At 35.9% G+C, this 12608-nt stretch overlaps 1 protein-coding gene across 1 annotated transcript in view; it reads right to left on the bottom strand.

Annotated features, from left to right (window-relative positions):
• UNC13C (unc-13 homolog C) overlaps positions 1–12608 on the bottom strand; it is a 112858-nt gene that overhangs the window by 21347 nt on the left and 78903 nt on the right. Inside the window, exons 18-23 of the mRNA XM_079317692.1 lie at positions 9424–9550; positions 8420–8516; positions 7851–7994; positions 6701–6778; positions 5046–5123; positions 4656–4685 (exon numbers count right to left, since the gene is read on the bottom strand). Coding sequence (XP_079173818.1) covers positions 4656–4685; positions 5046–5123; positions 6701–6778; positions 7851–7994; positions 8420–8516; positions 9424–9550 — 554 coding nt within the window. The remainder of the gene's footprint in view (positions 1–4655; positions 4686–5045; positions 5124–6700; positions 6779–7850; positions 7995–8419; positions 8517–9423; positions 9551–12608) is intronic.

Raw genomic sequence — 12608 nt, 5'->3', positions numbered from 1 at the left:
TCTGAGAAGCTCACTCATATTTTACTATTATTCTAAGTACTTACTGTGACTACTTACTGATTAAGTTTTGAATTACTTTGCATTGTGAGAATTTCTGTTGTTTCTGTATATCTTAGTAGTGTCCCTGGCAGATACACTTTGACAGCTCATAACACCTAAAGTGATTGTTTTCCTTCATATGAAGAGTAGGAATTAAAAAGCTAATTTTACTGCAACGTCTGTATTAATAAACAAATTAAGACTTAACTATCAAAGAAGAAGATTTTTCCAGAAAATGCATTTCACTAGGGAATTATACTGTCTCCTTTAGAGGGATACATACAAACCCCAAATTTATGACAACTAGAATATAAACATTTAATAAACACTGAAGCACAAGCATTCACACTGAACATGGTACATGTCAAGGAAAACAGAAAATACCAGGCAAGCAGAAGACTCAAAATTTCTTAGCAAATCATGCACAAGCTAGAGAATCACCTTGTTACTGGGCCAACAGAGGTCAATGTAGGTACTTTCTATCAGAGATGGTTGTGATAACCAGAAAACACAATGCATAGCCTAAATTCACCTGGAATTGAACTTAGTCCGGCCAAAATAGGATTAAATGCTAATGCCAGATTGTGGACATTACACACATTATAGAAGGGTGCATGCAACTATTAACCATTTTGGAGGCTTTGTGCTCACAGATTGCATGAACAGGTTTGTGTGTGCACAGCTGGAGGCATCTGGCAGGACCTGCAGCCCTGTGTGTACACATGCTCATGCTCATCCAGGGGTGGCACGGGGAGTGTGACACAAAGAGATATGCGGGCTGCCCAGCCAGGGCATCACCAACAGCATGGCACCAACAGTTTCAAATGATGCTGCTCTTTAGGTACTGGAAAATATGGTGATTTGAGTGTCTCACCAGAACTAAAATGTGCACTTTTCATTTGTTTTATCGTGTGCATTCTATGTGCTAATGGTTGTCCTCCAGCAAATATGACACCTGATTCTTTTTCCTGGTATGGCAGAGCTAGGATGGAAGCATGAAGTGAGACCAAAGGCAATGCTGATCAGCATCTGAGGTGGTGTCATAGAGGGATATACAGACATGAAAATGAGGTATTTCTGGTATTGGGGACTTCTCTTTTTCTCTTCAAGTCTCATTCGCTTCATAGAGTTTGATGGAGAAGCAATGAAAACCAACAAAGTTCTCTGAATATATTTCAGGAAAATAAAAAGGAAAATGCTCAACTTGAGCAGATTATTTTGGGGAAAAAAAGATCCCAATGAATCAACAATAAAACTCAGTTATGAGTGTCATTAGTGCACCTTATCTAATTTAAGTGCCAAAAGAGAAAAAAGCAATGCATTTATCCCTTGGACAAATGTATTCTGGATTCCATTTACAGTTCCCAGCATATGTGGACTAGCCTTATAATACATTGGGGTAGGTTGCTCAGGTTTCAAAACTGGAGTTTTTAAAGGAACAAGATTATTTCATTAATAATGTATAAATCATACTTTTCTATCAATTCTTAATGTTCTTGGCTTTTCTAGACTCATATTTCTGTTATTTTACCATGTTCTTAATAGCAGAATTAATTTTTTCCCCACAAGGGAATATATTCATAAATTTGTTGGCACACTATGCAAGTTCTGTTGATTATGTTATTATCAAAGAGATAATTAGAACTTTGACTTTTTCTGAATGCTGCACAAAAACTGAGAACACATTTGCTGAACAGCTGAAAAAATATGAAAAATTTGAACATCATAGTTTCCAAATTCTGCCTATCTAAAACTGCCTGTTAATTTTTTTGTACAGGCAAGAGTTGGAAAAGAGTTAAAAATGTGATGAATTTGGCTGCTTTCAATACATTAGATTGAGGTATTCCCTGCTGCAATTTAATGTGTGCTAGTATGGATATAATCTTGTTAACTGCAAATTTGGTGGTGTTTCTGCAGAAAACTACAGAGATGCAAATTACTTTTGCATGAGTTAAATGGAACCTCTCTAATCTGAATTCCATTTATCTACAATTTCACGGGTCTAATTACTTATAGTTTCCTATTGGGATTGCCTGGTTCAGAAAATAGTTTTACATATTTTCTGTGTATGTAGCAAAGATATTTATCAGCTCCATCACTTTAGTGGTGTCACCCCAACAGTCTTTAAGGACATATACAGACTCCTATAAGAGTTCCTAAGCTTTACATGAAAAGTTGGAACTGAATTTACCAAAGTGAGTAAATATGATTTATCCACAGTTAATATAATATTGTCATACATAAACAACCTCCTTTTGCTTTACACCTTTTTTTTAAAATCCTAATTACTGTAACTCATTTCTGCCATGTTCTGTCATCTGGTGTAAAGCAAAACAAGCATTGGCTTCTCTTCTTTCTCTTTTATCAGCTTCCAGTTTGTCAGATATGAAAAAAATATTTGGTGTAAATGTATGCCTTCCTTTTGGATGAAAAAAACCAGGAGATAAACCAAAATTCTATGATGATGATCTGTTCCCATGTTTTTGGACTTGATTTAAAAAGCCTCAAACAAACAGTGGGTTGGAAGCACTTTGCTACTCTTTCTCATTGCAGACTATGATTTTTAAGTATTTTCACTGCTTTGCTGCAGCAGAGGAGGACAGTTAATAAAGAAGCTCATCTTGTTCTGACTATTTTATTTTAATGGTGGGGGATCTTGGAAACCAGTTTTTTCTCTATTTATAGAGTTCCCTGCCTGCAATGTGCAATAAGCCTGCTCTGAGCAGAGGGACTGCTGCTTGATTGGGGTTATTTTGACTGCACAGTTTGAAAGACATACTGCTCACAGTGTGACACTGAGGAGATTAACAGCATTTAATTTTTCTTAGAATTAGTTTTGCTTCAACTGAAATAGGTCTCATTATTTTGCTGAAAATCATCTGACTTTTATGCTCTCCACAAGTGAAATATTAAACTGTTTTTTCCCTTCAAGGAAACTGCTTACAGATTTTTACTGCTGGCTTTGTTTCTTATAAGTATCAGATCACTGAGCCAAATTGGCCATTAGCTGTTGTGCCTTTGGAATAGTGAGGGGAATAAATATTCCAATTGGAGGACAAACATTTTAGTGGCATTTTGATATGGGTGAAAAGAAATTGAACATGAATGTACTTTTCTTCAAGAAGTTGTCCTAAAACTCTGAATGTATTTTTAAGATCTTTTCTCTTAGACTGTGAATCAAAGATGCACTTAAGGCACCTAATGAAGGGATTATAGAAAAATTTATCCAAATTGTGTCTGTGGATTGCATGTTGCACAATATTTGTAGGAAAATCTGCTTTGATATTGTAACAACCTTAATAATTCATCCTCATTAACATCAAAAGGAAACCAAAAAGGATGAGAAGTCATAAGAAGTTTTGAGAGAAAATTGCTATGAAAAATTCCTAATTAAAAAAAATATATATAAGGCATTAGGAGCAAATGAAAAACTAATATTTTCTTGCAGAAAAGGGACATTTTAGGGATTAAAAAAAATATTCTGGTTGAAAATAATTGGATAGAAATAGACATAAAATGTGACTCAGCTTTTTTCAGCCCTTGTCGTTATCCCGATTTATGGACATTTACCTGTTTTCATGAATCATGACATTCAAAATTAAGATTGGATCCAAGACCTAATACAAAAGTACTTTGCACAGAACATAAAAGCATGGAGGACAAGATTACTTGTAATATTCAGAGAGGGAAAAGGGTGTAATAGGAACCACAAAAAAAAGCCACTTCTGGATGATGAATATCTATTTTCAAAGTTCGGTAAGAAATTTGCAGTGATAAGGCACAAGAAGTTTGTTTCCTGTTATCTGCAGCAGGAAATATTTTTGCTGTGGCAGCTTCAGGGAGCTGTTCCTGGCTCAGCAGAGCCTCCACTCCCTGGAGTGACTGCAGGTGCATCTGGAGGCTGCAGATCCTTGGGTGGCATAGGGGACCCATCTCACCTCTGCAGGGTTGCACTGTGGATGTGGAAATGTGAAATGCTGTGTCTTCCAGTTTTCTCTATATAATGTGGCCACATTAGATCAAAGTTTGTGAATCTATCAAGCTACAGCCTCAAGAAGAAAGAGGATGATGTATGCATAACTTATTTTTTAAAGCAGCTATTGATAATATGGGTAGGATATTTTCTAAACATTGATTCTTAACAGGTAGACAGGATTTTTTCTATTGCTTGAAGGTATGTTAATTTCTTCATCATCTTTCAGAACAGTAAAAGGCTACAGTCACTCAGGTATTGAAGCACTGTTTATGTCCTTTTACTCTTGGATACGATTTCAGGTACTTTTAAATATTCTGAAATGAAAAAGGGGGTACAGGTGAGGGTGTTTTGGACTATTGAATAACAGCTCTTGGTGAAATGGTATCTTGCATATAAGCAGGTCCTTAGATACTGAAAAGTGCACTTAAAATATTTTATAGATTTTTTAAAACTCTGAAACACTATCTGCCTAGTAAAACTTTTCAGTTTAGTGTCAGCTGAATGCCCAAGCATAGCTCTTTTTGATTTTAGATCATAGGGAATTACACAAATGCATCAATGGAAATAAGTAGAAAATGTGACTGTTTTTAGCCTTAGAAAATATGGTCAGGAATAATAAAAGATGCTTACTATCACAAACCTCATAAGAGAATCTCTCTCCTTCTTTCTTCTGCTCAGTGGATTGCAAGTCAAAGGCATTAGACAAAGACAATGACACATTACAGACAAAACATACCAATACATAAAAAGCAAAGTATAGTCCAATACAAACATTGAAATAAAGCTGGCACTACAGATTGCAACACAAAACACTCAGTGCTGATAGAACATTACAGATCATTAGCATGTGTCTGTGAAATAGCATTATATCATTCCAGTATTGTCAGGACAGTAAATAGGTATTGAAGATTTTTTAAAAAACATTTTGATTTTCTTTGCAAGTAGAAGTGAAAGCTTTGACTAGGTTGCAAATATGGTGCTAATGATCTCTAAGGAACTTTGAATGAACCAGGAAACAGATATGACTCACCTCCTTCCCTCCCATGGACTCAAACATTTTCTCAAGCTGGACCCTTAATTGCTGAATGTTGTTCATCAAGATGCAGGCCTGCAGAGAGAGCATCAAATGTGAGATTGTGCACCACCAATTCTTCAGCAGCCCTACATTCATAGAATTATAGAACCATTAAGGTTGGAAAAGATTTCTAACACCTCCATTTATAAAGCTGTGTTTTTTAGAGAAACTTCTTGTTTATTGCTGTCCCTCCCTCCTTTACTGTCCCTTCTCTTTGCCTGCTCAGCCTGTGGCTGCACACTAAGAGCAGTGCTGCCCACAGGGAGCTGGATACCATCTTCAGTCTTACTTCTACTTAAATGCCTACTTTATGTGTGAGTGGCTTAATATACTTCAATGCATCCAAAGGCTTTAATTCAATCCCTGCACTCTGATTTCTCTCTGAAGAATGTTCAGAGAGACCTCTGACTCACTGACTCCAACACCAACCCAAACCATTCTTTCATTCATAATGATTAATTTAATCTAAAGCCTTAATAAATGTATATGAGGATAATTTCAGAAATTATTCACTCCAAAAATTAAAAACATCCCATTGGATAGGTCAAGAGACTACACAAACAGTTAGACTTGATGGCTCAATGCTTTATTATAACTCATTTATTCTAGAAACCAGTGAGCTTTGTTTAATATTAAATTAATAGGAACTCCCAATATTTGATCTTTAGCTGCAATAGATGTTCTTTCTAAATTCTGTTATTGTGTGTATGTTGGTGACCTCTAGACCATCACACTGCCCCTAACTACAGAGAGCACTGGCAGGTGTCAGTTCCAGGGATGTGACACAAAGCTGAGATCTGTGATGGGCTAAGGGCTGTTCCATTACAGGTAAACAGTCTGAGGATGGGGCTGCAGTTATTGATCCAGCTGCAGATTGGTAGAGATGACTAAACACTACTAAATCCAGCAGACATTGTGCTAAAAGCTGCCTGACATGGGAGAACTGGCTTTGATTGAACATCAATGATATTGGAAAGCCAGTTCCCAAGAATACTTTTTCTTGGCCTTGTTAAAGTATTGAAAATGTTTCCATTTGCTCATCTTTAGTGTCTGTATCTCATTTATTTCCTAGTCCATAGCAATCTGGTCCTTCATTAGGGATTCCCTTGTAAGCAGAGAGGCAACAAAAAACCACAGTTTTCCTGTCCCTTCTGCAGGGAAGCAGCACAGTGTGTCAGCAGCAGAAACCTCTGCACATGTGCCCTGCACAGGGAGCAGAGACCTCAGAAACTCTCCAGTGCACAAACTGATACAGAGAGGCAAGGCAAGGCAAAGTGAAAGCCCTAAGCAAAGACATTTTCCTCTGTTTGAGAAAAGAAGATGCAGACACATTCACTATGTTCTCCATAGTATTGGGCTGTTTCCATGGCATGTCTGTAGTCATCTAGTAATTATTTTTAACTTCAATACTGAAATTGTTAACCAGGATTCTTAACTAATTTCACTTTTTGCAGCTTTTACAAATCACAGCAAGCAGCTATGAAAACATGCTAACCTCCCTCCATTCATGTTTTTTTTTTGTATAAAGAAGTGATTACATTTTCAAAAAGTACAGTAAGTCACTTAAAGGTAATTTCTGAGGCAGAAAAAAGCCACAGCTTCTTACTCACCACATTTTCTTTATCACAATAGGAGCTGAAGTAACTTGAAATAATTGCAGCATACTGAACAAGTACTTTGGTGATAGTCTAGAAAAGGAGAAGACTCTTTAAAATGGTGAATTTCATAATAACAAAAAATAATAAAAGAAGAGGTTTGTATAAATGATAGGTTTTACAGGTGCTTACACACATAGTATATTATATTTTTAAGATATAATGTAAACAAGCCTGTGAGCACATTTTCAAATCCCTGCACAGCAGATGATGGGTAGTTCTTAATGTAAAGCAATTTTCTAGCAAAGATAGTTTAATTTTAGCAGTACTGTTTTTGAGAAGCACTGGGAACTCTACTCCTTACAATGTACTACATAATTAATGGAACAGTAGCAAGCTCAAAAAATCCTCCAGGGTGACAATATGTAGACTAGAAATATAATGGAAATATAAGACAAAAGGAGCACTGTTCAAAGCCTGGCAAGATGAGTTACCTTACAATAATCATGTAAATATGAATTCTGCAAATGGAGAATTGTTGCAATGACAGAAAAGAAATAAATGTAAATGTGAACTCTTCTAAAGCCAGCAGGACTATAATGGAAATTCAGAGCTTGTGAGGAAATGTAACTATCCAAATAGAAATCTGGCGGAGCTGAGTTTATCAAGCAGCAGGTGAATAACTACCACCTCAGGACTTCAAACAAAAATATTTTATTGCCATACCTTGATTTTTTCCTTCACTTGCACTGCCTAATTAATTAACTGCATTTCACTGAATGGATCCACTCCAATTGGAATGCAATCAGTTCTTAGCAAGATAAAATTGATGCATATATATATATATGCAGAAAATACATAAATGTGACATTTATTATTATTATTATTATTATTATTATTATTATTATTATTATTATTATTATTATTATTATTATTATTATTATGTGACATTTATTATATTATTAAGGATGAACTTCTCAAACTGGCAAACCACTGTGATAAAGTAGACAAAATCCAGCCTTAACCACAGCATGTACTTCTGAGGACCCCAATCAGACAGAAAACACTGATTCAAAAAGCATTGGAATCACTGAGCTTTTAAGTACATGGCAATACAGTGTCATGCTCTCTGAAGCTTAGTTGAGATGCAATGACTTTAATTTACCTTTGCAAATCTTCTCATTAAATGAGATAGTGCTTCTGGATTAGGACACTCCAATTTCCTAATAATCTCAAAGCTTTGGTTGAGCTGTGTGAAGACATCAACCACAGAACAAGAGAAGAGGGCATGATCTGATGTTTGCTGAAACTAGAGAGAAACATTAAAATGTTAATATTTGTTCAGAGATCAAAACTGTATTTATTGATTCTTATGCTTGAAATTCCTCCTAGAGTCATAAAAAGTAGTAAAGAAAAAAAAAAGTCTTCCTGGTAATACTAATAAATGTGTCTTTTCACTTTTCTGATACTTTTGAACTTCTTAAAAATAAACCCAGAATTTTCATTCATGATATCATTATCACATCACAGGTCAATGAAATGACAGAATAGAATAAATTCTGTGGGGATTTAGGCAGAGGGAATTAAAGGGAATTTCTCTATAAGGTATCTTCCAAAAGCTGTTATCTCCTGAATTCTAAGAAGGAGGTTGTGGTACCAAATGCACTCCTGGATTTGTAATAATATATGTCTTAATACTTTATTTATTCTCTTCTTTAACAAGTAAAGGCTCACCCCATCTTTTTTGTCTCTTTCCAGTGCTCCATGAAGAAATTCCATTGAGACATCTTCATTTTCATCCAACCATTGTATGACAAATGGTTCAAACCACCTGAAAATTAAAAAAAATTTGAAAAGTAAAGTAGGTAGAGTTCATCATACTACCCAGAATTTTGGCACCTTGTGTTTTCATATCTGTTCTAATTACTAAAGATTCCAACAACCCTGGGAAATTTTTTGTCACTAATATGCTGCAGCTATCAAAAGGTTTTCAGGCTTCAGTTTCACAATTCCCTCACTGGAGTACCCTGATGATGTAAAATTAGCAGTAGCCAATTCTCTACCAGTGAAGCATGGCAGGTATATGCCTTTTGTCAATATTGACTCTTTGGTAACATTTATTTTTTATTTGCACATGAAATAACTTGTATATATCTTTGTTTTAGTAAAAATAAATTGGTTTTTACTTTTTTTTTTATTAAATAAAAAATTAAAGCAATAACAGACCTCAAACCATCTCAGCAAACCAGGAGACTTGCAGAAGATTAAGGATAACTCATATACAAGGACAGGACTGAATATATTTATTGCAGGGAGAAAGGTGAAAACAAAACCAGTAGCTGAGTATTAACCTGATCCAGTAAGAATTATTTCAGTAGTATATCCTGTTAGCATTACAGCTTTATCCAAATTTGGTTATAAAACAAATGTAGGGACCTACAACTAATAGTGCTACTGTTCCTACATCTCATACTTTCCTCAGGCATTTTCTGACCAAAGAATTTCTTCATGTCTGAAGAGCTGGAGTTAAATATCTGTTGCAATCTATGAAATAGCTAACTGCACATTTAACACCTTGACTATTTCACTTGACAGAATGAAGAATTAAAGAGAAGAAAGTGCAAAAAGTAGTTGGGCTACACATCTTGAGACCTTGCACAAACCTCAGTATAAATATTTGACCAAAATAAACCTTGCACGAAGCCCAGACTCAGAAGCCTTCCTGGAACACCACTTACAGAGAGTATTCAGGCACTGCATCCTTGAAAGCAGAGAGTTCTCTCACATATTCATTATAAAACCATTTCACTTTGAAGTGCAAATTCATATAATCTGTGCTTTTGCATAATCGCTGCTTTTCATGTTCTGTAATAGAAGGAGAGGAAATAAAAACACTCAATAGCCTTCTAACAGTAAACAACATCCTTGTGCCTCTGCACCAGTGACATAATAATACAGGACTTGCATTTTAAAGCATAATTGATTTGATTTTTCTAGAGGTAGTAATATCCACAGTTTAAATTTTGAGGATCTGAGTAGCCTTAGGAAAAACAAAACAAACCAAAGACCAAACCACAAATTAGACTTCTCCCCTCTCTTTACTGCAGTGCAAAAACCCACAAATTTGCTGACTTCCCATTCTTTAGATCCTTCTATTGCTGTTACAAAATAGCTAAGAAGCTTTTGAGTGTCAAGCTGGAAAAGACAGCCACAGTTGAGTAGTAGCCAGATTAACAGCTGTAAGTGCCAGTCCTACATGAACCTGTGAAACCTGCATTCATCAGAGATAAGGAAAAGAAAGAGGAGAAAACACCACAGCCCTACAACCGTGTGATTTATGGCACAAGTAGAAAAGATGGTTTAATGAAGTGTTCTTGAAATTTTTAAAATGGACTTCACCTTCTCAGTGTCCTCCTGGTTTCCACATACTGAATATACAGGTAGAGGTGGGTGGCAGATGTCATGGAGCCACCTGTAACCATTTTCTGCATTTTTGAAGTCTGATTTAATTTGTTTGGAACAAATGTCCATCTTTCTTCCAGGACTTTTGATCCTTGTTTTAGCTTGCATGCTATGCTCTACATTATTCACCCAGCCACTGCAGACCTGGACAGCTCCACTCCTTCTCTCCCTCACCTAACAGGCACTTTATCCTTGCTCAAATATTTCATTTCCTTCTCCCTCAGCATGAAACTAGGGATCCACAAGTTTTGGGCAGAATAATCATACCTTTGTTTACTGCTCACAGCTTCCTAAAATCTCCACAGATCTCATTTGCTTGAGGTGTCATGTCACTTGCACATTTTTCCTAAAGCAAGAGTAATTTCTTTTCCTAAGTCCCTTAAAAAATGACCTAATACAGGTGCTCAGCAGGAATGATGTTCTTGTGTAAATATTATGTATTAAGAACTTACCAGTTTCAAACCTCCTTTTTGCTCAATACTTCTGCTTGCTTTGCAGCACAGCATTATACAAATCTCATATATTTGGATGGGAACCTAATTTTCTGTAACAGCAGGAGCATCCCATCCTCTGTCATACACTTGAATACATTGGATTCTCTGTCAGTGAGAACACACTGTGAATGACACATTCTGTGTTCTCAGATATAGCCAGGTACATTAGAAGGAAATATTTAGTTTTATTATTATGCCAAATCAGCACTCCAGTAGTGCACCATGCCATCTGACAAGTATTTCAGATGAATTTTATTACACAGCGAGTTAGTAAGTTCTGTGCAAATCAGCTTATCAAGTGCCCCTGTGGGCTTTTATTGCCTTTTTAGCATTGCAGTAACATTTTCACCTTCACTGCCTTTCCATCAAACTCAAGAAAAATCACTAAATCAGTTTCTATCTAAATATTAAATTTATTCATCTTCATGCTACTTGAGAGCACTATGAACTCTCCACAGCACAGTATCATTGTTAAACTAGCATTAAACAGGACCACAGAGAGAAAGATTTTGCCTTCTCTCATGGCTCTGAGGAATGTTTTTTTCAGGTAGCAGGTTTTTCACAAACTATTACAGAAAGCTAGATGACAAAACTTTTTCTCTATAAAAGATATTCTTACAAGGTGGACCAGTCTTTCACTGAGAATAATTATGTTATTGCTATGAAATTCACTGCACATCTACTACTTAAGTCATTGTTAAAAATCTGTCCTAGATTGCATCCCAAAGGAGTGGAATTTCTGAAATGAATAGCACTTTTTATTCATTCAAGTTTTGCATAAATGGGTTGTTAGATTGTACAATGTACCTTGAGAATGTTTGCTGTAGTATCACAAACCAAGGAAATGCTTATTTCAATTTCAGAAATGAGCTATTGCTGCTAATTGGGAAGCTTGTCCAGGAGGGTACAACTTATACACCCCATTCACTGATATTTTCGAATGATAAGATTTATAACACATTAAAGATGAGCACAAAAGTAATTCATGAATCATTGAACTTTTTTTCTGCAGGCTGTTATTCCTTGTAGAGAATATTTAAAGAGTCTCCCAGGATATTATTTCTAGTTACATATAAGCGAAAAATGCATCCAGAATTCCTGATATTAGTGCATGAGAATATCAGCAAACATTTCCCATGACCTATGAAGTAGTTTAGTATCCATGCATTTTACCTCGCCAGTTCATACAAACCCAAGAACAGAGCAAACAGGTGCCCACATGAGTCAGCAATGACAATTTTAACTGGATAATAAATGAGTTTATCCATGGTAACCACGGATTTTGGTTACAAAATCAGCAACATCACTGTAGGTGTTCTGAATTTAGATTAGGACCAATAGATTGCTTCCTTAATTTCTGAAAATCTTCCACAAGCTAATATAAATGTGAGCCTTTACTGTATACCTGGAAGCATTTTGGAGATCTGTGTCTATTTTCCTGGAGGGAATGCTAGTGCCATGTTTCCCTATACAGGTATCTCCATTTTGGGCTTTTTGGAAGACAGATATACTAGCTGCACAATATAATTATTTTTAAAAAGTCCACTCTTGCTTTGCAAAATGATTATACTACTGGAACTAAACCTTCCAGTTGTGTGCAAATGTGTTCTCTGGAGAGATGATAACAGAAATACCTGAACATTCTCATACCTGATTCTAGGTAAGGAAATCTCCAGTATAGCAAACCTAATGCTGATAATGTTTTTTATTTTGTGCTGCTCCTTTTTGGCACATTCCTTGCAGTGCAGCATCATATTTTTATAAGAATCTACTCATCTAACACTTTTCATGAAGAGGTCATGTTCAGTTCCCATGCTGACGTACTCTAAATACTGTCATGCACCAGTGAAAAAATACTGATAAGATACTTGTAAACTCCAACATCTCTCAGTTTTAGATGTGTGTATGGGGCACTTTAGCTGCTTTGAGGAACTGCAGTTTCAGAAAGTGCAACTTTTTTACATGGT

Source organism: Erithacus rubecula (genome assembly GCF_903797595.1).
Source record: "Erithacus rubecula genome assembly, chromosome: 14".
Taxonomy (NCBI): Eukaryota; Metazoa; Chordata; class Aves; order Passeriformes; family Muscicapidae; genus Erithacus; species Erithacus rubecula.
The sequence above is the reverse complement of the archived record's forward strand: the minus strand, read 5'-3'. Positions and strand labels throughout refer to the sequence as shown.